Raw genomic sequence first — 25,493 nt, 5'->3', positions numbered from 1 at the left:
TACCACACATTTTTATCATTTAGGTCATCATTAATCTTCACATGAGCTTTAAATTTATTTTCTGACAAATATCTAATATTGGTGCTAATTCCTGTAAATACCATCTAATTTTATTTTAAGTTATATCTGTCATTTTCTTATCCGCCGAAAAGGAAAGGGACGGGTAATCGACAAGCATACAATTTATGGAACACACGTCAATTTTAAGCACAAATCTAAACCAACCGTCTAAAAATTTTACATCAGTCAATAACCCGACACATTCATTTACTCATTCTTCTTAAAATTAAGAGCTGTGAATCATCCGTCCCTTTCCTTTTCGACGGATATGAAAATGACGGATATAACTTAAAATAAAATTAGGCGGTGTCTCCAGGAATCGGGGCCATTATCTTGTATTTTTGTTTTTGTTCATGTCAAATTCAAAATTATTTATTTTTCGAAATTGGCTTACAAAGTTAGCGCTTTTTGAACGTCAAACAAAATTAAATTACATATTATGTAACTAGCTGTAAAACTACTACCACATCGGAATCTGTAACGCTGAGGGAAAGACGTGGCCAGAAAACCTCCCAGCACAGGGCCCTAGTCCTACTGTTTCATGTTTTCCTTTCTTTTCTTTTTTTTTAATCCAGTTTGTATTACATAATTTATAGACTTAAATACAATGGTATTCCAATTACAGTTGGTGGAAGGAAAGTGAAAAATAAAGAGTTTATAAGAGTGTGTTACACTTGTCCAGGTTTGCAGTGAAGGAGAAGTACCCTCTTGACCGCGCTAAGACGAGCCACGCGCCGCCCCCTGCGGACGCGCTCAAGGAAATATTCGCCACCAGCAAACCTCAGAACAACCTAAAGAAGATTCTCAACCCTAAACTTGGTGAGTAAAGGGCTAGTACCCATTCTGGCAGTGAAAAACAAAACAATATATATATATTTTCTTTACTAGCTTTTGCCCGCGGCTTCGGGGTATCTAACACAGTTCCCCTTTCGTAATGTACCTATTTTCAGCTTCCTATCAATTCTCAATTCAATTCAGTTCTCAATTATTTATTGCATTCCATGTAGTACAATGGGGTGTTATGTAGGCATAGGGACTAAAACATGGACCCACTAGGGCACAGCAACGTTGAAGGGAAGAGAGGAAGTGTGTATTAAAATTAAAATTTATCATTTAAAAATTCGTCTACAGTATAATAGCTCTTTTTAATTAGCATTGTTTTTAGATTTTTTATAAATAAATTAGTTTTAGTTTCATCTCTTAAGTACTTAGGGAGCTTATTATATATCCTACCTTAAAAACTGCGAAAAGTTCCATATAAAATGTCACCCCCTCTTTGAAGAGTTTGGGGGTAGATTTACAAATAGTCCTCGCATACCAATTTATAGCTTTCTGTCTTCTTCTATCGTGTGGGTTGTGAGGCGGAGTACTGACCTCATCAACCGTGGTGTCAGGGTTACTATTGAGCCGCTAAAGGCCCCTGACAAGACTCATGTAACGACTACCTACTTACATCAGTAAGTTTCTTGAAAAATGCAGAATGCTCCATACAAACTTGCACCCCCCATTTTAGGGAAGTGGTAGGGTTAGAAAGAGACAAGATAGCCTATATCACTGTGGCGAGGTAAATCGTGGACCGGCGATTGGTTCGATGAAATAAAAATACAAATATGCTGATGAGGCTGATCTGCGTGTAATAATCGTTTAGGGCACTGGAGATTACAATATTGTGTGTACGATATTTCACGATACAATCACGTAAACAAAATTGGCGTAAGAGTCGACTAGTGAGTTCGGACATTGAGCAAAGAAGAAGGAATAACAGTAGAGAGCAAAGACAATACGTCTACATAAAAAGCCATGTTATTAATCTATGGTCTTATAAGGGTGATGCATACACGGTCAATTTCTAACAATCACTCTCCATCCTTTCAACCATCTCCACTTAAGAAATCACGTCAGTTCGTCGCTCCGTTTTGCCGTGAAAGACGGACAAAGAAATAAACACACATAGATAGATATTATATTATATAAAGCTACAAACCCACTGACTGACTGACTGACTGACTGACTGACTCACTGACTCACTGACAGGTTTGTTCTCCCAGAAGGAGCGCCGGGGGTAAAAATGATGTATGGGGGGTGTGTTCAAGATCTTCCGATGAGTATGGGAAAACTTCCAGATCTTGGAAAACTGCTCCGCATCAGGGAGAGACCCTACGGCCTGGCGCAACTATCGCACCTGGAACGATTTTTTTTCACAAAACCTATTTAAATCTTGGTCAAATTCTATTGTCGGTGAAAAAAAAACAAAATGGCGGAAAAACAAGATGGCCGCCATACAAAATTTTGTTTTTCAGAAAAATGTCTTGGGGGTAAAAACTGTGTATGGGGTTTTAATCGGAACGTCTTGTTGAGTATAAAAATACTTCTCAATCTTGAAAAACTGCTCCGCATCAGGGAGACACCCTACGGCCTGGCTAACCTATCGCACCTGGAACAATGATTTTTTCGCAAAACGTATTTAAATCTTGGTCAAATCCAATCGCCGGTGAAAAAAAACCAAAATGGCGGAAAAACAAGATGGCCGCCATACAAAATTTTGTTTTTCAGAAAAATGTCTTAGAGGTAAAAACAATTTTTGGGGGTGTAATCGGAATGTCATGTTGAGTATGGAAGTACTTCTCGATCTTTGAAATCTGCTCCGCATCAGGGAGACACCCTACGGCCTGCCAAAACTATAGCACCTAGAACTTTTTTGATTTCACGAGACCTATTTAAGTCTTGGTCAAATACTATCGCGGTAAAAAAATGGCGGGAAAACAAGACACGCGAGCAGCTTGCTGCGAGCGAACCACGCGACATCTAGTTATATATATAGCTACAAACCCACTGACTGACTGACTCACTGACTCACTGACAGGGTTGTTCTCCCAGAAGGAGCGTCGGGGGGTGAAAATGATGTATGGGGGGTGTGATCAAGATCTTCCGGTGAGTATGGGAAAACTTCCAGATCTTGGAAAACTGCTCCGCATCAGGGAGACACCCTACGGCCTGGCGCAACTATCGCACCTAGAACGATTCTTTTTTCACGATACCTATTTAAATCTTAGTCAAATCCAATCCCGGTGAAAAAAAAACAAAATGGCGGAAAAACAAGATGGCCGCCATACAAAATTTCGTTTTTCCAGAAAATGTCTCGGAGGTAAAAATGATGTATGGGAGGTGTGATCGGAACGTCAAGCTTAATATGAAACAACTGCTTGATCTTGAAAAACTGCTCCGCATCAGGGAGACACCCTACGGCCTGGCCAAACTATCGCACCTAGAACATTATTTTTTCCACCAGGCCTATTATAATCTTGGTCAAATTTAATTGCAGTTGAAAAAAAATCAAAACGGCGGAAATTCAAGATGGCCGCCATACAATTTTTTCTTTTTTCCTGAAAATGCCTCGGGCGTGAAAATGATGTATAGGAATGTGATCGGATCGTCATGTTGAGTATTTCAATACTGCTCCATCTTGAAAAACTGCTCCGCATCAGGGAGACACCCTACGGCCTGGCCAAACTATCGCACCTAGAACATTATTTTTTCCACCAGGCCTATTATAATCTTGGTCAAATTTAATTGCAGTTGAAAAAAAAATCAAAATGGCGGAAATTCAAGATGGCCGCCATACAAATTTTTCTTTTTTCCTGAAAATGCCTCGGGCGTGAAAATTATGTATAGGAATGTGATCGGATCGTCATGTTGAGTATTTCAATACTGCTCCATCTTGAAAAACTGCTCCGCATCAGGGAGACACTCTACGGCCTGGAAAAACTATCACACCTGGAACTATTCTTTTTCCACTAGACCTATTTAAATCTTGGTCAAATTTTATCGCCGGTGAAAAAAAACAAAATGGCGGAAAAACAAGATGGCCGCTATACAAAATTTTGTTTTTCCAGAAAATGTCTCGGGGGTAAAAATTATGTATAGGGATGTGATCGGATCGTCATGTTGAGTATTTCAATACTGCTCGATCTTGAAAAACTGCTCCGCATCAGGGAGACGGAGACACCCTACGGCCTGGCAAAACTATAATACCTGGAGCAATATTTTTTTCACGAAACCTATTTAAATCTTGGTCAAATTTTATCCCCGGTGAAAAAAAACAAAATGGCCGAAAAACAAGATGGCCGCTATACAAAATTTTGTTTTTCCAGAAAATGTCTCGGGGGTAAAAATTATGTATAGGGATGTGATCGGATCGTCATGTTGAGTATTTCAATACTGCTCGATCTTGAAAAACTGCTCCGCATCAGGGAGACACCCTACGGCCTGGCAAAACTATAATACCTGGAGCAATATTTTTTTCACGAAACCTATTTAAATCTTGGTCAAATTTTATCCCCGGTGAAAAAAAACAAAATGGCCGAAAAACAAGATGGCCGCCATACAAAATTTCCCTTATACAGAAAAAGCCTCGGGGCTAAAAATGATGTATGGGAGGTGTGATCGGAACGTCATGTAGAGTACGGAATTACTTCCCGGTCTTCGAAAACTGCTCCTCGTCACGGAGACACACTACGCCCCGAGACCTATTTAAATCTTGGTCAAATTCTATCGCCGGTGACATGCTTCGCATCAGGGAGACACCCTACGGCCTGGCAAAACTATAAAACCTGGAGCAACTTTTATTTCGCATAACATATTTCTATCGCCGGTGACATGTGTGCTGTCAACTTTTGCTGGGTTTTTTTAATTTCTGACTAAAATTATTGTGAACCTATTCCATAAATTTTAAGCCTGTCGTTTACCCGTCACCTGATAATAAAATGACAGGTATAACTTCAAATAAACTTAGACAGTGTGTACTGGAATCAGCACCAATAACACATCATGTTAAATCTGGACAGCGCCATCTGTATTTTTTTTGAGAACCTAGCCTGGAAAGTCCCTCATTGGTACCTATAGATTCTATAATTATATTTGTCTTGCATTTAGACCAATAAAGACCACCAAAGGATGTTTGATGTGAAAATCTGGTCCCAAGAGGTCAAAAATTAAATTTAACTAACAATTTTGATACCACAAAAAACATTGATTGTGAGATCCTATCAGTTGAAGTGGTGCTAAACGACGTGATTACTATTTTATTTTTCAAAATAATTTTAAAAAGAAACAATTTTATTAAAAACATAATGAAAGATATATTTTTAGAAATAATTTGTTTTATTATATAATTCATACTCATACAAAATATTCCTACATTTAATTAAATAGTTGAAATAAAACAGCAACTTAACCATATACTCTCGGCCTATGTGGTCCAGTGGCTAACATTCCGGAGGTCCCAGGTTCAAGTCCCGGTGGGGACAAAACACAAAAATTTCTTTGTGATCCCTGATTCAGTTAGGACATTGCTGGCTGATCCAACGACATTGGCGGCTCAGCAATAACCCTGGTTGAGGTTGGTCATCCACTTCACAACCTACATGATAGAAGAAGAACAAGTACCTATTTATGATTTTTGAACAGACTTAATATGGTAACATATTAGTAAGTAGGTAGAGAATAAACTTAACAATAACATTAAAATATACACAGGTTTTTATCTATTTAATGATTTAATAATATAAATTATAATAATTATAAAGTGATATAAACTCATAGTTTACCAACATCTATGAACAAAAAAAAAACCCCGACAAAACAAAAGTACTCAATTATTATGAAAAAAGGTGAAAAAAACCCTATAAAAAGCAAAAAATAACTTATCCCACATACCTATGCTTGCAAGCAAACTGAGCGTGTAACATTCCTATCACACTTAACAAACATCTCTGATGACCTTGAAGACCTGAACCGATTTCTACCAAACATAGCTAAGAACACTCTCGACTAATATAACTTACAAACAAAAAAAAAAACATATTAAAATCGGATCATCCGTTTGGGAGCTACGATGCTACAGATAGACACATATACACAATTTTGCGTCGGGGGTTAATAAATAGAACTATATACATTGCAACAACACACACAGCTTTTATGTTCACTAGATATTAATGCTTTTGAGGTGAGCTCATCCTGCAAACAATGCATACATGGGCATCCATCAGGCATCTGAAAGCAAACATGAATGTTTTTAATAGTATATTGCACAATATGCCCGATTGTATCAATATTATTTAATGTGTAGGAATGGAACTGAAACATTGCCAACAATAAATTAAAATTAGAACAATGTTTTAATCATAATTAAGGATTGCCTTATAACATTTATGATTGAAACACAATATTTTTCATGTACAACATAAAATACTTAATACTTAAATACCTATCTCGGAGATTGTTTTTCTATATAATACCACTCTTCACTTCTTTCCATAAGCCCCTGGCCTGTGATTTTATCTTCGTGACTGCTTTCCCAAAGATATTCCACAACTTATACAGACATAATTGTTTCCAACTGTCCGATTGGAACATTCTTCAGGAAACTTGTTATTGTTGCTTACATCTCTTAGTATGAGTATGAGTTAGTATGACAAAGTCGATCAGCATTCACACCTATAAATAAATAACTATATAATAACAGTGTCATATATAATAACAATGTCATTTGATTGTATGTTACTTACATTGCAATTTATCAACGAACATTATCCACAAACTTTTTATCATATCGGCTCTATCCAAAACACACAATGGCTCTGGAAGTTTTTACAGTAGAATGTCGACGCTCTCGCACGGTGAACTTGTAAGCTACAAATTCTAACAAAGTAGCACAGGAAATTATCAAGAGAACTTCTCGGCAACGAGACCACAGAACGAGACCATAAGACCATTTTGTTTAGTTTTTTTTTTGGTTATTTTGTACATAGGACAGGCAAAGGAAACATAACCCATACAGCCAAATACTATACTAGGTACGTTAAATTCGTTAAAAACTATAAACGTATTTTCATATTTTCAAATCGGTAAGCAATGGAATCCACAGGTTACGCAAATGTGTTATTATGTCATAATTATAGCCTCATCTTTTTTTCTTTTTGGAAATTTTTGGCCTGGTTACATAGACCTTTAGGTTTGTGATACGAATTAACTCAAAAGTCCGCATAAATTTTCGAGTTATGAAGCGGCTTCTTGGCATGAAGTGAAAATAGATAGTACCACTTTGTTTATTGAATGTTTATTTATTATTTATATTTATATATTTTTCCGATATGATAACACTTAAGTGAATGTTTTTCGATTACTTCTTCATTTCGTATTAAATATAAATAGATTATTCAATGAAGAAAACAACTTTCCCGCCAAAAAACAATGGAAAAATTAATGAAAATACTCAATATTCACTGCTTTTAATAAATTGTACTGAAGTAACAAAAAGCAATTAGATTTTATATTGCTTATTTATTAATTCCATCGACATCTATGCGACCGAGTGAAGAAAAAAGTACCTCAATATTTTTCGATATTGGCTGTTTGAATCTGCGTTGCCAGAATTTCTTTGTCTCATGGAAAAAAAAGTAAACTCAGTACCCAAACCGTTGGCGCGAAAAAGTGACAAGCGTTTTTTCACTTGTATTTCAAGATTCCAAAGGTAAGTTGATTTTGTTATTGATAATTTAACAATTATTTATAAATATATTTAGGTATATAATCTTTAAAATCGTAAAATAGTTAGCCATATAAACATAATTATTATAATTGTAAGATCTTTAACTATCTGTACTGATTTTCTCTTTTTCACATAATGAAAGTGAAACATTAAAAGGTAAGTACGTACCTACTTAAAGCTATAATTCTTATTTTATTGTCTATTAGATAAACAAATAGTACAGAAGTGGTTTGTTTACAGATGAAGCGTTCAAGCGTCGAAATTCCATTGTGCTCTACAATGCGTCGCCGTCGCGTCGACGACGAGCCTGCTGCAACCTGCATCGGTGCCGGTAAGTATTTAGATTTTAACGAGTTTAATTCCAGTTTACCAAACGATCGATTGATTTTATGATGATAAAATAGCCGCTTGACATCAGTCATGGAAAAAACTTTACTTAATAACAGGCAATAGGTACCTACTTACTTAAATCAATTGCATTGCCCCTACTTATGCTGTGTGACTAGAATAGGCGATAGTTAATTACTATTAATATTTTTTTAGATTATGTAAGTATGTTGGTAGGTATATGAAATAAGTTAATTAACCTATGATAAATTTAGATGAGATCATAACACTATAGATAATAATAATAAGATTGAATCCTTTTTAAATTATAACAATCCGAGTGTGATTGTGGTTTGACAGCAACCCATGTTGTAGCACAACAGTAACTTCACTCATTAGATGACCTGTAATAAGTAGGTCTGTAAAAAATTACCTATAGTACACACAAAAGTTAACCTATGACCGTAGTATTATTACTTATTCTATGCTATACTAATACCAATCACTCTCTTAATATTCTGTGTGAATAGTTAAACCTTTCTCTAAAATCGTGAAAAAGCCAACTAAATAATTATGTCTGTTTTATGTGTAGCATATTTTATCAAAAATTACAAGTTACTACAGATGGTTAAATACAACTATAACCAATCTTATAATAATATTATAAGATAACTAACTAAAAATTATAGAAATAAGTAGTAACTAGGTAACAAAATTATTATAAAGTTACCTACTTAATTATATAATACAGCTATTTATAATAACAAAATTATATCAAACAAGTTATTAAGTAAGTATATAGATATAGAGATATCGAAGGTTTGAAGTATTTAGTTTATCTGAAAAAAAAGTTTGAATGCTATAATAACATTTGTCTACAATAAACTTATTTAAATGACTGTTCAAGGGTGTATGTAGGTTTGTCTATATTTTGAATATGGTTAGGGATATGGTTATATATCTTGATGACCATGTGGTGGGGACTGAAGGAAACTAATCTAATTCAACCGACTTCAAAAAAAAGGTTATCAATTTGACCCATATGTATATTGTAATGTGTGTTAAATTTTCCATATACATGCCTGTATGTTTGTCCATGCATTTCGTAAAAACTACAAATCGTATTGCAATGCTTTTTTATTAAGTATCGTCCAACATAGAAAAGAATGTAAGTTTCATCAAAATTGGTTTAGAAATTTCCAACTTATGGTTGAAAAACAGTTAAAAATTAGGAACTTTGTGTTTCGACTATACTAATAGAAGCTTAGAGCTTAAGTAAGTATGGATACTAATGATTTGAGAGTAAATTAAAGAAAATTGGAAAACGGTCAAGGGTGTGTCGGACACTACATACATTAAACAAATTATAAGACATTTTATAATATTTCAGTGTTTTGGTAACGATGGTCACTGGCGTATTAATATTATTAGGGACACTCGAGTTTATACAAATAAAAAGTAATTTCAAAACTTAGATTCTAATGTATTCAACTAAATATTATATCTTACTATTTATTTGACAGATTTTGAAGTCCGTTTTATTTTTTTAAATTACTTTTTGTGACAGCTATAAAGTAATAAGCAAAATAAAGTAACAACTTTATAATTATTTTGTTTATTACTTTACAGCTATCTAAAGATATGGAAAATGCCGAATACAATGAGTGTCTAAAAAATACCATACCTCCACAACCCTGATACAGTAAAAATATAATATAGGTAGGCATATATACTATGTTATACTATATTTTATGTGTATATGTACCTAAGGTTCCGTCCACAGAAAATGTTAGTAAAGGAAAAATCTGTGTATGTAAGTATGTATACGTATCATACGTAGATACACGTCTAACGCATAAGTACGAGCGAGACAGACCATTCTAACGTAGTATTATTCTTTATTTGATGCCTATAGCTTAAGTGACGTTCAACTCGATCGTCTTATATCTAGATACTTGAATTTCGGCATCAGAATTTTCTTTTACTAACCTTTTCTGTGGACGAAACCTTCGGTGCGCGAGTCCAAATCGCACTTGCCTGGTTTTTTTTAAATTTTTGACAAATATACGTACCTACTTCACCTGTATTAGTCTGAAATAATCTCGCACTATGATGCAACAAGATCAAAAGAAGAACAAAAACTGTGGCATTACGTTTTCCTGTTATTTTATATTAAATTTTCGAAATATTCCGTCAATAGAGTGCTGCATTGCGTACATACATAATATCTCGCCTATTTTCCATTGGGGTAGGCAGAGAACAGACTGTATAATCCTTTATTTAAGTAAAGTGCAGTGTAATAAATCGACATGTCTTCTAAATATTTTATAACGAGGGTTTGCGTTGCGTTACATCAATTGAGTTGAATGTTTGTATACCGGTACGGCACCCTCTCGATGTCATTGGTCTTAAAGTCATTTTATTAGGTACCTGAATTAAATATTTATGTTACAATGATGTAATTTTCAATTGCTTAATATTTTATTAAAACTGTCAAAAGGTTACTAATGAGAACGTTGAGGAGTATGAGTGGGATAACTTTGAATGATAAAATAGTGTGTTAAGGGACTGTTGTAAAAGAAAATGTAGTGAAGAGAATTGACAAAAGGACGCTTAGATAGGTTGGACAAGGCCAAGATTTATTATACGGATGTAAGTGGTAAAATCCGAAGTGGATGGCCTAGGTGGTACATACCTCGATTAATTTCAGGATGTTTAAAGAAAAGCCACGGTCAAGAGTACTGGGAACCGGCGAGCATGCATAAATGAGTGTACTTTGATAAGAGTAGTAGAAGCGAAAGTGATGTGTCAGGATCGTAGTAAGTGGAATTGCGTGGCCGATCCCAACGGAAAATAGGCGTAATCTTAAGTATGTGTTTTTTCGAGAAAGTTGCTTAGCCATTTTCTATATTGTAAAGTCGGCGCCTCGTATTTTTTTCACTTCAGCCACAGCTACGATGGCAATGTTGTCGACTTAATTCATCGACCTTTGATGTTCAACCACAATGTGTGCTCTACATGACCGTCGCGACTGAAATGATTATCGGCGGCGGCTTTGTGCGGCACGAACTGGCGGCACTGTGTGAAAGTGCTTAAACGAATGCCATTTTAACTACTTATTAAAAAAATCACCTACCTAGGTTTATTGATCCGACTGAAATTTTATATGTATGCGTAGTTTTTTTTATATTAGGTAGGTAACTTAATTCTCATATAATAATTATTGCATTCCCTATAATAATATCGGTGAATAATTGTTTTATTAAAAAATAGATTGTTGGAGAATGATAATATTGATAATTGATATTTTAATTTAAGTACTTATGTAGGGTAAACTGCCTAATTATTAGAACCTTAAATGATTGGTACGGTCTAATCATTTTTCGGCACCGAATATATCAAAATGTTCTTATTTTTTTTTTCTTAATAGTCAGTAGGGGTGTCAATAATAGGGTGTATTAATCTATCTATTAAATTAAATAAATTAATATCTAAAATTTACTGAATCCTTAGGTCTAACACACCAAGGCTCCGATATGTATGAAGGTAATAATTCGCAATGTACGGTTATCTCAGCATGCGCTTCAATTTATTCAGTGTTCCATAATCGCGCATCTTTCACTACTGCCGAAATTGATGAAATTTTAAGAATGGGGGATACACTTTACATGCAGTTAAAATATCTACTTCAGAGGGGTGTCAGTTATTTTATGCCAGATGAATTACCCAATGAGCTTCGCGTCGGGGATAACGTCGCACATATAGTTAGTATGGAGGACAACTGGATCATTTCTAATACGTATCCTACAACTCCCGCGAATAAAGACATAGGTTTATTAACGTTAAAGAATATACTGGACAATAGAGTGTTTTTTAATACTAATGACTATACTGTCGATTCGCAATTCGCTTATAATGTGAACAACTCAAATCACAACGACAGTACCGATAGCATATTGTTTACGGGTCAGGGTTATACTTTTAGTTTTTGGCGCTTTAATGGTGAATATTATTTCTTTAACAGCCATGCAGTTAACAGCAACAACATTAATATAGGAACGGGTAAGCCAGAAGATGGTCCTTACGTAGCACGTTTATTTAAATGTAATTCAACCGAAGCGCTAGCCAAACTTTTGCTCGCGAATGAAGTTTACGACGGATCCGAATACTCATTAACCCGATTAAGAGTATTAAATGACGACCTTATATGGCAAAACGAAGCGCAGGTTAGTTCCGAAACGTCACAATCCATTTTAGTAGATTTAATATCATCACCATTACTGAATGAGAATCAAACTTTAGATTCGATTTTGATGAACTATCAATCAACCCTGGCCCCGCTTAAAACCTCTGTGCAAAATTTTGATATTAGTAAATTGGAAGTTGATTCAAATCCGGTAGATGTATATAACACTACAAGTGATATAAAACTGACAATTTTAAAACCAGTTGTCCTATTAGAAAGAATCAGTAATCAAGACGAAAGCCAATGCGTTAAAAATAAAGGTGGCCGACCCAAAAACAGAAACGCGGACCGAAACCAAGTAAAGAAAACGCGCATCGCGAAGCTGTCAGGAAATACACAACGAAAAACCCCGCTGTTAATCGCAAGGCAGTTCAACAGTATAGTGAACGCAATCCAGATATTCACCGCGAGGCCGTTCAACGGTACAACGAACGCAATCCAGACATTAACCGCGAGGCCGTTCAACGTTATAACGAGAACAACCCAGACGTTCATCGCGCGGCCGTTCAACGTTATAACGAGAACAACCCAGACGTTCATCGCGCGGCCGTTCAACGTTATAACGAGAACAACCCAGACGTTCATCGCGCGGCCGTTCAACGTTATTACGAGCTCCACCCCGAAATTAACAAAAAAGCAGCACAAAGATATACAGAAAATAGTCGTAACATAGAAACGCCGCTGAGATATTCAAAAAATTTTATAGGTGAAAAACAGGGACACGATCTTAATATTATTAGATTATATAATTTAAAAAATACGTCGCTTCTGTCTGATAAGACATATAGATGTCCAAATTGTAATGCTCCATTGTTCGAAGAAGAGAAAACTCGTCGACAATGGTGTTGTCATTCAGGAGATTATAACGTTCAAAATTTTCTCCCATTAAATGAAGAATTTTATTCAAATTCAGCTTTTTTAAATAGACCACGCGCTTACAATAATATTTTTGCATTTTCGGCATTAGGTGTTTCCCACGGTTACCATCATCCAGAAGGTATATCATTTCTAAAAATTCAAGGACGTATTTACCACCGTATCTTTGATTTGTCTTACAATGAAAGTCCTAATAATATTAATTTTTACATAAATGACAGTAGCGAAAGAGAGAGTTTAGCTGGCGAATTAAGTTTAGATAAAACGGTAGTTCGAATGATTACAGGTTTCATGCACACAGTTAATCCGTACATAAATTGTTTTAGAAGGTTAAGTTTAGAGGTATCATCAGAAGCTTTCTTGAAGTTCGAAAAAACTACTCGTGCGACTCACGGTAACATCCTCGGAGATCAACCTATTGGTCAAGAAATTGCCGCAATTATTAGTACAGACCGCGAAGAATTTTCTCCACGCTGTATTGTAGTTAAAAAGATAGCAGACGGTAGGCCTCGAACAATAGATATAATGGATTCCTTATACGAGACTTTCCAGTATCCTCTCTTATATCCTCACGGAAATACTGGTTGGCATCCAGATATGAGAGATAATAAGGGCAATAAGCTTAATCAGGTTAAATATGTCCGTTGTTTACTTTTATCCGAATCGCGATTTAGCATATTTGGTCGTTTATCTGAAGAGTGGTTAGTCGATATGTTTTGTAGAGTTTTAGAAGAACGCTTGCGGTTTTTGAAAATAGCCAAACAAAACAACAAAACAGGCTAAGAGTAGCTCCACTCCAAGAATTAATTAATGACGAGTTTATTTTAGGAGAAGGTGGAGTAGAACCTGGTAAAATTTATTTACCTAGCTCATTCACAGGGGGTCCACGGTACATGAAAAAGAAATACCTGGATGCCATAGCAATGGTAAACAGGTTAGGTCCACCATCATATTTTTTAACTTTAACATGTAACCCCAACTGGCCTGAAATAAAAAATTCAACATTATCAGGTCGATCAAAAGACCCCCTTACTTGTGCTCGAGTTTTCAACTTAAAACTCGGAGAGTTATTAAAAGATTTAAAATCGGGTAAATGGTTCGGAAAAATTGTTTATATAATGCATGTTATAGAGTTCCAAAAAAGAGGACTACCACACGCGCATATTGCTTTTAGAGTGGAAGGTGGTGGACCAGTAGAAAGTCTGGATATTGATAAGTTTGTTCGAGCTACCATACCCGATCCAGCACAAACTTTATTATACAAAGTTGTCATGGATCACATGATACACGGTCCATGCGGCCCTCCTTACCGAACTAATTTGCCGTGTTGGAATAGTGAGAAAAAAAACTGTTTAAAATATTTTCCAAAAAAAGAAACACCAGTCACCTTCAGTGACGATAGAGGTTTTATACATTTACGTCGCAATAGTAAAAATCAGGCGATTATTAAATATCGCGGCAGAGACGTAATAGTTAATGATTTGTGGGTCGTTCCTTATAATCCTGCTCTTCTCCTAAAATATGATGCTCACATAAATTTAGAAGTGTCCACACAGCGTGCTATAATTAAGTATTTATTTAAATATATGACAAAAGGACCTGATGAAGCCCGTATTGCCGTTGTTGATGAAGAACATCGTGAGGATGAAATCGAACAATATGTCACTAAGCGATATATTAGTTCTAGCGAAGCAGCGTGGCGTGTTCTCGAATTTGATATTGTAGCTAGGAACCCTACGGTAAAAATGTTAACAGTACATTTGCCCGATCAAAATTCGGTATTTTTTAAGCCTGGCCACGCGAACGAGGCAGTTAATAATGCAGGTTCAGATCTTTTAGACTATTTCAGTAGGCCTTTAACTGAGGAGTTTGATCGGGTATCCTACTTAGACTTTTTTGAAAATTATAACATTCATGCGAAAGATCCATGTTTAAAGACAGTTCAGGCGGTGCAAATGCAAAACGGCAAATTTCTTACGCGGAGAATGCGGGGTGAGCTCGTCGCGCGTCTATTTTGGGTCGCGCCGAACAGAGGTGAACAGTTCTTTTTAAGACTTCTTTTAAGTGTTTACCCTTGTCGTAGTTTCGCGGATTTACTTCAAATTGGAGGTCCAAATTGCACAACTTTTCAAGAAGCTGCCAAATTCGTAGGACTTGCGGACGACGCAGTCGAATATGAACGGGCTATGGAAGAAGCTTCCACTTTTTTAACCGGACCACGACTTCGTAGCTTTTTTGTAACGCTGGCTGTTAATGGTGCCTCAGTAGCGTCACTGTGGAACACGTATAAACGTCAATTGGCCGAAGATTTCCTTTACAGGGTGCCAGATGACGAAGAAAACGCGTTTAACATGTGCCTCATTCAAATAGATAGAATGCTACGCAGACACGGAACTTCGTTAATAGAACAAGGTTTGCCGGAAGTAGTTTACAGGTCAACAGAGTTGGATAGGGAACGCACTGAATATGATTTAGATAGTTTGAAATCATACGTAGAAGAGTGGTTGCCACAGTTATCTCCCGATCAACGTGCCGTATTCGATTACGTGGAAAAGCTTTGCGTTGATAGTGTTTACCGAGAATCCAACAACTGTGCGATTTTTATCGATGGCCCCGCCGGCACCGGAAAAACGCTTTTATTGAAGGTCATAACTGCATATATCCGCGGTAACCTTAAAGGTATAGTTTTAACCTGTGCATCGTCTGCAATTGCTGCTCAAAATTACACAAACGGAATGACGGCTCATTCCTTGTTTAGATTTCCTTTACATCTATTAGATGATAGCGGATACTGGAACATCTCAAATGGTACTCAAAGAGCTGAATTGATTTACAATTCTAATCTCATTGTGTATGATGAAGCGCCGATGGCTCATAAATACCTTATAAATTTATTAAATAGATCATTGCAGGATTTGATGAGGTCAGACAAAATTTTTGGTTCTAAAATAATTATTTTTGCAGGAGATTTTCGTCAAATTCCTCCTGTAGTCCCAGAAGCACGAACGAATTTTGATATATTAAACGCGTCACTAAAAACTTCTCCTATTTGGAAACAGTTGAAAAAATTTAGTTTGGTAACTTCACAGAGATGTAAGGATGACGCACAGTATGCAGAATTTCTTTTAAAACTGGGTTCAAATTCATTACCTACTCATAGGTTAGAAACAAATAATAATGATTTGCAATTAGTCCAACTTGAATCCATTGATTATGTTACTGAATTAGAAGATTTAATTGATTTTGTATTTCCAGAAGTTACCCTTACTGAGCCAGGCGTATGCTCCTTCAGAGCGATTCTATGCACCCGTAACGATGCAGTTAGAGAAATTAATGCCGTTATTTTAGACAAACTACCAGGAGAAGTATTACATTTTTATGCCATAGACAAAGTTTTAAGCGACAACGCTGATCAAGTATATTTTAGTCCTGAATTTTTACATACACTTCGACCACAAGGTGTTCCAGATTTCGACTTACAATTAAAATTAGAATGTGTTTGTGTAATCACGCGTAATCTTAGTTTCGCGGACGGCTTAGTAAATGGCACCAAAGTAATAGTCGTTGAAACATCTCCATATATTATTAAAGTTCGGAAACAAGGTGAACTAGGAGATTATTTGATCCCTCGAATTCTTTTTAAAGCGCCTATAGAACATAACAGCCCTTACGAGATGTGTCGCCGTCAATTCCCATTGCAGGTGTGTTATGCAATGACCATTCACAAGAGCCAGGGTCAAACGATTAGTCGCGTTGGGGTCGATCTTAGATCTGACATGTTTAGTCACGGTCAACTGTATGTAGCTTTAGGTCGCGTTCGCGAAAGACGTGACATAAAAGTACTACTACCCAGGCACCGAATCGTAAATGACCAACCTTTCTCGAATAACGTTATCATATCAGAACTTTTAAGTTTAACGTAACTTTATTAGGATGGCACTTCTTGAAAAGACTGAACAGTTCATCTCTGTTATTAAGCTTATTGGGTTTTTTTAGATCGGTTAAATCATGTGCTGAAATTATCGTATATTGCGAATTATTTATTATTATTTATATTCATTCTATCTTGTTTTTTCTTCTTTTCGTATAATTTAACGATAAAACTGACTTTAACAAGCTTGCACTCGATTTGATGATGGTTACATTGAATTTCAAAGCTAGGTTTACCATTTTATTAGTCACAATCACTGAATTAAAATGTGTGTTAATCAATTGGCAATGTGTGCATGCCCTTCCCAGCCGTTAACGCTGTGGAGGCTCATCTTTAGGGGACGAGAGAACGGGCGTGAAGTGAACTGGCAGGATGAACACTTGGCTGCGGGTGCGACCGGTACATGGGAGTGAAGTAGAGCTGGCTGGAAGATGGAGGCAGGTATCACTCGATTGCTTTAGCTGAGTTCCACTCAGATCAAGTAAGCTGTCATATGGATGAATGTCGCAGGTTGGAATGATCCGGAGTAGAACTGTCGGTGTCGTTCCCATCGTCGTAGGCATTTTCGGTGGATTTTGTAGGTCGATCAACAATGGTTGCGTGAGTTTTAGCTGTCAAGCTGCTATGCCGTGCTAGCCGATTCTTGCGATCTGGGATACAAGGGATGGACGTATCCTGTGGAATGATCGTGTCAGCGAAGGTTTGAATGTCGCTTAGGACTGGAAAGGAGGGAGTACGGAAACTGTAATCAGTATTCAGGATCTCGCTGTACATGGGCAATGTTTAGTTTAGGTGTATTAAAGTGGTAATTGTTCGAAGTTATTTGAAAAGAATTCTGTTTCAGTGTTTAAGCGCTAAAACTGTTTGTTTTTTGTAAGCAAACGTATGATTTATTGATCTTCATTTTTTACTTTATAACGCTAACGCTATACAAATGATTTTGTTACCAAATTTAAGTGCGTATATAAACAATAAATTAATACTAAAATATTTCGATGAAGACACCAATGATGTTTATTGATACATTTTTCTCCTAAGTGCTACTTTCTCAACTTAAAGCAATAAGTTATGCAGTAATTATACTTCTACGAGTATATTTAAACAAATCATCATTCAAAAGCATTTTACCCAATACTTAACTTACATTAAGTAAAATTTATCTTTGTCATTTTAGTCACTTATTTTTTTATCATTCACTAAGCAGTAAGCAAAATATATTTACTAAAATAATAAAAAAAAATACGATATTCATGGTAAGTTGGATTAGCTATTTTATAACACAAACGACTTGATATTTTCATTCATTAATTCAGGAAAATAAATGTACAATGAAAAATAAGTTTTTATAACCGATTAAATTTGTGTAATGTGTAGTTTTACTCATCAATATAGTAAAAAAATATAATTTGCATTCAAATTGTACTAAAGAATATTTTATACTAGCGTATTTTAGTAACTTAAGTTAGAATTAAGTAAACAAACAAAAAAAATATAAATATAAGGAACATATAAGGAAAAAAAAGGAAGGCCTTAAAATAATAAATATAAGGAAGAAAGAAAACTCCGGATCCGGATCTGTTTACTCATCATCAAGGAAACTTTAAGAAATAACATTACTTCAAATGTCTGCTCGAAGAAAGATTCAGAAACTTAAACAATTGCCAAGCTGGAAATCGATTAATGAGTACACATAAACGCTACATAGTAAAACTCGCGTGTCCTGTGATGGATACAGTATATTATTATACATTAGCATTCAATGGTGTATGAATCGTCATCGTCACTGTGTCAGCAAAGACGCATCATCAATTGCACAGATTTGTGGCTACAAATATATAAATGAAAAGTGTTATTTAGAACATTATTTATTGTGTTGTGCAATAAAATAGGTCAGTAATTACCTGTATCCGGCAGTGCGAACAATTTCATTCATAAACATGGGTAAATATGACGACTGTCAGATGGGCTAAGCATGAAAAAAAGTCCTTAAACAAAATCCCATTGTTTTGCTATTGTGTTTGAAAATCTACGCCACAGGAGGATATTAAGTACGACCATGCTTTACCTTTAATGGCGTATGTAAAAAAAATAAGCCTATAATCAACAATGAATGTTCTATACCATCCTAAGCAAATTCAAAAACAAATTTGATCATGTTAATTTCTGGCCTCCCACAAGCGGGTCTCACCAGTATTGACAGAAGAATGATCACTCATCGATACAAAACATACATAAAGTAATTAATACATGTATACAGGCTAAATAAAGTGAACTTGCTAGAAAATACCTACTATATGGAAAAACAATAATTGGAGAAGAAACCACTACCTAACAACGTGAAACTTTGATATTCAAAATTTTCAAATCATATATGGCTAAAGCAAAAAAAATACTTAAGAATTGAAATGTAAAAGAAAACACCTTTAGTTACAAAAATAGAAAGCGAGTCATATTTTATATTTTCTGGTAAAATTGTTTAGTTTTAAATGTTACCAAATACACCAAATGTTATTAGAAATGAAAGTAACTGCAAATAGTTTAATTCATATGTGTACAGTCAGTCATAACCAACATAATACCTACGTAATATTTTAAGATAATCGTTTGTTTTTCTACATTCGTTGTCTACATTCTACAAGTCTACATTCGGTATTTACTATTATGAAGCAAATAACAAATAACTATGCTTGTTATTAATTTGCATATACCTACAGAAAATCCAACTTACCATGAATATAAAATAATATAGTAAGTGCAGAACAAAAACTTAGGGTTTTATATGGTTTTATGTTTTCCAGTGGATCTGGTTAGAGCTATGTCACGCTAAATGGTGTTTTTTGCATTTCTTCTTACAATACTTTTCAATAGAACACTGTTTCGCATGAGACGGTTCCTCAAAAAACATAATATCGTGTATGAGCTAAACAAAAACTTAGGGTTTTACATGGTTTTATGTTTTCCAGTGTATCTGGTTAGAGCTATGTCACGCTAAATTGTGTTCTTTGCATTTCTTCTTACAATACTTTTCAATAGAACACTGTTTCGCATGAGACGGTTCCTCAAAAAACATAATATCGTGTATAAGCTAAACTAAAACTTAGGTTTTATATGGTTTTATGTTTTCCAGTGGATCTGGTTAGAGCCATGTCACGCTAAATGGTGTTTATTGCATTTCTTCGTACAATACTTTTCAATAGATCACTGTTTCGCATGAGACGGTTCCTCAAAAAACATAATATCGTGTATGAGCTAAACAAAAACTTAGGGATTACATGGTTTTATGTTTTCCAGTTGAACTGGTTAGAGCCATGTCACGCTAAATAGAATTCTTGTCATTTCTTCTTACAATACTTTTCAATAAAACACTGTTTCGCATGAGACGGTTCCTCAAAAAACATAATATCGTGTATGAGCTAAACAAAAACTTAGGGTTTTACATGGTTTTATGTTTTCCAGTGGATCTGGTTAGAGCTATGTCACGCTAAATGGTGTTTTTTGCATTTCTTCTTACAATACTTTTCAATAGAACACTGTTTCGCATGAGACGGTTCCTCAAAAAACATAATATCGTGTATGAGCTAAACTAAGACTTAGGTTTTATATGGTTTTATGTTTTCCAGTGGATCTGGTTAGAGCCATGTCACGCTAAATTGTGTTCTTTGCATTTCTTCTTACATTACTTTTCAATAGAAAACTGTTTCGCATGACACGGTTCCTCAAAAAACAATATCGTGTATGAGCTAAACAAAAACTTAGGTTTTATAAGGTATTATTATGTTTTCCAGTGGATCTGGTTAGAGCTATGTCACGCTAAATGGTGTTTTTTGCATTTCTTCTTACAATACTTTTCAATAGAACACTGTTTCGCATGAGACGGTTCCTCAAAAAACATAATATCGTGTATGAGCTAAACAAAAACTTAGGGTTTTATATGGTTTTATGTTTTCCAGTGGATCTGGTTAGAGCTATGTCACGCTAAATGGTGTTTTTTGCATTTCTTCTTACAATACTTTTCAATAGAACACTGTTTCGCATGAGACGGTTCCTCAAAAAACATAATATCGTGTATGAGCTAAACAAAAACTTAGGGTTTTACATGGTTTTATGTTTTCCAGTGGATCTGGTTAGAGCTATGTCACGCTAAATGGTGTTTTCTGTATTTCTTCTTGCAATAATTTTCAATAGAACACTGTTTCGCATGAGACGGTTCCTCAAAAAACATAATATCGTGTATGAGCTAAACTAAAACTTAGGTTTTATATGGTTTTATGTTTTCCAGTGGATCTGGTTAGAGCTATGTCACGCTAAATTGTGTTCTTTGCATTTCTCCTTACAATACTTTTTAATAGAACACTGTTTCGCATGACACGGTTCCTCAAAAAACATAATATCGTGTATGAGCTAAACAAAAACTTAGGTTTTATATGGTTTTATGTTTTCCAGTGGATCTGGTTAGAGCCATGTCACGCTAAATAGCATTCTTGTCATTTCTTCTTTCCATCCTTTATATTATATTAAATAATATTTCATACGGTATTATTTCGTTCTTTAATTTAATGTGTTTTTAGTGCTTCTGAATGTGATTTTGTTTTAAATACTTAGCTTATTAGCATTTATCAGTATCCAAGAATTCATCATATTACTGCTAATCAATAAACAAACAACGGTTTTAGCGTTTAAATACCGAAAAAACAACCTGCCTGTTCATTTATTACTTGTTTTATTAAACAGGAATTTGCATATCGATCGTTTTCAATTAACTTCGAACAGTTACAACTACACGTAAACTGAGCATGTAGTCTATCTACAGCAAGATCGTGACCGCTGACTGCAGCTCTCCTTCTCCCTCCATTTCACTCCCAATCGACATTTTCACCTTTGCTGATATGATTACTCCACAGGATACCTCCATCCCCTGCATACCTGGTCGCTAGATTCGGCTGGCACGTCATATCGGTTTGACAGCCAACTCACGTAACTATTGTTGATCGATCCACAGTCCACTGAAGTGCCTACGATGAAGGGAACAACATGGACAGTTCTACTCCGAATTACTCCAACCCATGCGATGTTCATCCATGCGACAACCCACCTGATCTGAGTGGAACTTAACTGAAGCAAGAGAGTGATGCCTAATTCCATCTGCCAACTAGCTCCACTTCTCTCCCGTGCACCAGTCGCACCCACACCGACGTGTTCATCTTGCCAGTTTTCCTCACACCCGTCCACTTGTCTCTTGAAGATTGGCGTCCACAACACCAACGGTTGGTTAGGTCATGCAAGCATTGTTACAATTGATAAAAACACATATTTTCATTTAGTGAATGTGATAACCTGTACTAATAATTTGGTCAACTTACCGATGATAACTCAATGTAAGTATTAACAAACTCGGTACGTGTTTGTTATTGTCAATAATATCTTTAAATTGTACAACTCGCTTATGTTTGACAATTACTGAGTAATTGCTTTGCTTATTGCATGCTAATTGCTGAAAATTGCTTTTTATTTTAAATTCCTTAGTTAAAAATTGCTTTTTCTTTCACATTTCTCTGCTTATTGAATGACTATTGCTAACTCATTAGATAGAACCTACTTCTCATATAAGTAGGTGGATGCGGCCTCGATTAGCGGGGGAACCACATGAAAAAAAGCGAGCTACTGGGTGTACCTCCTGGGTAGTTTGGAAATCACCTAAAATATATATGTATATATTTATAAATAAAAGTTAATATATATAAATTAACATTATTATTTTTTAACAGGAAATGCACAATGCTAAAAACTGCGTAGGAGATTTTAATACAATAGTACTACCAAGCCTGATGTTGGCCGCTATTTCAATGAATGCAGCAATGTGACAGCTAGCAATCAAAAGTAACAAGATATCGAGGTACGTTAAATGACGATCACGACCACATTGGCAAAAACGTATCGCTATAGACTAAGGAAAAAAAAATTAATATATATTTTATTTACAGGAAATGCAGATGGCAATAAACTGTGTAGGAGTTCATGATTGCAATAGAATAAAATCGACCAAGCCTGAAGTCAGCAGCCCCTTCAATGAATGCAGCAGTGTGACAGCCAGCAATCAAAAGTTACAAGATATCGAGGTACGTTTCATGACGACCACGACTATTTTGGCAAAAACGTATCGCTATCGACTAAGGAAAATAAATTATATATTTTATTTACAGGAAATGCAGAAGGCAAAAAACTGCGTAGGAGATCATTAATACAAAAGTATTATATAAACCAAACCTGATGTTGCCAGCTCCTTCAATGAATGCAGCAGTGTGACAGCCAACAATCAAAAGTAACAAGATATCGAGGTACGTTACATGACGACCACAACTATTTTGGCAAAAACGTATTGCTATCGACTAAGGAAAATAAATTACATATAATATTTAATTATATGTTTTATTTACAGGAAATGCAGAAGGCAAAAAACTGCGTAGGAGATCATTAATACAATAGTATTATATAAACCAAGCCTGATGTTGGCCGCTCATTCAAAGAATGCAGCAGTGTGACAGCCAGCAATCAAAAGTAACAAGATGTCGAGGTACGTTACATGACGATCACGACCACTTTGGCATAAACGTATCGCTATAGACTAAGGAAAAAAATGTAATATATATTTTTTCTACTCCTCTACTTTAATCTGGCATTTAAATAACCAAAAAGTCTAATATAAGTACATACATAATTAAACTCTTTGAAAAAGTGTACGCTCTATGGCCTATAAAAGCATTGTTTACAAAGTGTAACTGTACTATAATGTCGCCAAAAAAGCATTGTTGTTGTTTTTTTTTTTGACCTGGAAACTGGCACCTTTACTTTGTTTGGTGCCATAGATATACTTTTAAAAAAAAGTATACATTTGCCGCCATTTTCCCGCGCGTTGGAAAATAAATTGGAAAATTTTTGTGTTTCGTTTAAAATTACGTCGTCGTAGAAAAAGTATTGTATGCAACGTTGTATAACTAGGTCAAAAAATGCTCGTGGCGTCTCTTATTGCGATGTTCGCCAAGGCTCACATCGCAACTCACGCCACTCGCATTTTTTGACCCTTCTTATACAACTGTTGCATAAAATACTATTTTCTACTCCTCTACTTTAATCTGGCATTTAAATAACCAAAAAGTCTAATATAAGTACATACATAATTAAACTCTTTGAAAAAGTGTACGCTCTATGGCCTATAAAAGCATTGTTTACAAAGTGTAACTGTACTATAATGTCGCCAAAAAAGCATTGTTGTTGTTTTTTTTTTTTTTGACCTGGAAACTGGCACCTTTACTTTGTTTGGTGCCATAGATATACTATAAAAAAAAAGTATACATTTGCCGCCATTTACCCGCGCGTTGGAAAATAAATTGGAAAATTTTGGTTTCATTTAAAATTACGTCGTCGTAGAAAAAGTATTGTATGCAACGTTGTATAACTAGGTCAAAAAATGCTCGTGGCGTCTCTTATTGCGATGTTCGCCAAGGCTCACATCGCAACTCACGCCACTCGCATTTTTTGACCCTTCTTATACAACTGTTGCATAAAATACTATTATTCACAGGAAATGCAGAGTGTAATAAACTGTGTAGGAGATTATGATTGCAATAGAATAAAATCGACCAAGCCTGAAGTCCTTCAATGCACGCAGCAGTGTGACAGCCAGCAATCAAAAGTTACAAGATATCGAGGTACGTTACATGACGACCACGACCACTTTGGCAAAAACGTATCGCTATCGACTAAGAAAAGGATATTATATCTATACGTTATTATAAATAAATTAATATTATTTTATTTTTAACAGGAAATACAGAAGGCAAAGAAGCAGATGTCATCAAAGAAGATCTTTGTTCCTGCAATGTTTCCGCAGACGATACATCCAACAGAGCGAAGTGGAAGGAAAAGACTCGGAATAAAGACCCCACCACCATATGGGAACAATGCAAGGGAGAGAGAGAGAATATAATGTTATATTTTTATTTTTTGATAACATAAAATAAACCAACAATATCCTACACATTTTTTTTATTTCTTTTTGTGTCTGTCTTAATAGTTATTACAAATCTGTGATGCGAAACAAACTATACGAAAACGTCAATCCACGTACAACGCCCGCGAAGCTGCTTTAGCAGCGAGCGCACTTAGTACCATCTAGTTATAATATATATAGCTACAAACCCACTGACTGACTGACTGACTCACTCACTCACTCACTGACATAATTGTTCTCCCAGAAGGAGCGTCGGGGGGTAAAAATGGTGTATGGGGGGTGTGATCAAGATCTTCCGGTGAGTATGGGAAAACTTCCAGATCTTGGAAAACTGCTCCTCATCAGGGAGACACCCTATGGCCTGGCGAAACTATCGCACCTGGAATGATTCTTTTTTCACAAAACCTACTTAAATCTTAATCAAATTTTATCGCCGGGGAAAAAAAAACAAAATGGCGGAAAAACAAGATGGCCGCCATACAAAATTTAGTTT

The 25,493-nt window shown here is 35.5% G+C and overlaps 1 protein-coding gene and 4 long non-coding RNA genes across 7 annotated transcripts in view; 3 read left to right on the top strand and 2 right to left on the bottom strand.

The window, feature by feature from the left end:
* LOC126375239 (ribosome quality control complex subunit NEMF homolog) overlaps positions 1–25,493 on the top strand; it is an 85,552-nt gene that overhangs the window by 36,261 nt on the left and 23,798 nt on the right. The window contains exon 4 of one of the 2 annotated variants that reach the window (XM_050022148.1): positions 743–879. The exons of the other annotated variant lie outside the window; for it this stretch is intronic. Coding sequence (XP_049878105.1) covers positions 743–879 — 137 coding nt within the window. The remainder of the gene's footprint in view (positions 1–742; positions 880–25,493) is intronic. 2 annotated transcript variants of the gene reach the window in all.
* LOC126375359 (uncharacterized) lies at positions 2,019–3,087 on the top strand. The gene is made up of 2 exons (XR_007567565.1): positions 2,019–2,094; positions 2,924–3,087. It is a non-coding gene; the product is annotated as an uncharacterized LOC126375359 (long non-coding RNA).
* Positions 5,202–6,857, bottom strand: LOC126375352 (uncharacterized). The gene is made up of 3 exons (XR_007567556.1): positions 6,630–6,857; positions 6,329–6,558; positions 5,202–6,114 (listed from the first exon to the last, which is right to left on the bottom strand). It is a non-coding gene; the product is annotated as an uncharacterized LOC126375352 (long non-coding RNA).
* On the top strand, positions 7,300–25,010 carry LOC126375353 (uncharacterized). 2 transcript variants are annotated; one of them, XR_007567558.1, is made up of 9 exons: positions 7,300–7,594; positions 7,853–7,943; positions 11,453–11,485; positions 22,758–22,885; positions 22,974–23,108; positions 23,193–23,327; positions 23,429–23,563; positions 24,572–24,698; positions 24,815–25,010. It is a non-coding gene; the product is annotated as an uncharacterized LOC126375353 (long non-coding RNA). The 2 variants fall into 2 exon arrangements; XR_007567557.1 differs by lacking the exons at positions 7,300–7,594; positions 7,853–7,943; positions 11,453–11,485 and having other exon boundaries at positions 22,383–22,885.
* On the bottom strand, positions 23,742–24,561 carry LOC126375356 (uncharacterized). The gene is made up of 2 exons (XR_007567561.1): positions 24,296–24,561; positions 23,742–23,832 (listed from the first exon to the last, which is right to left on the bottom strand). It is a non-coding gene; the product is annotated as an uncharacterized LOC126375356 (long non-coding RNA).

This window comes from Pectinophora gossypiella, chromosome 18 (assembly GCF_024362695.1).
Source record: "Pectinophora gossypiella chromosome 18, ilPecGoss1.1, whole genome shotgun sequence".
NCBI classification, from domain to species: domain Eukaryota; kingdom Metazoa; phylum Arthropoda; class Insecta; order Lepidoptera; family Gelechiidae; genus Pectinophora; species Pectinophora gossypiella.
The sequence above is the reverse complement of the archived record's forward strand: the minus strand, read 5'-3'. Positions and strand labels throughout refer to the sequence as shown.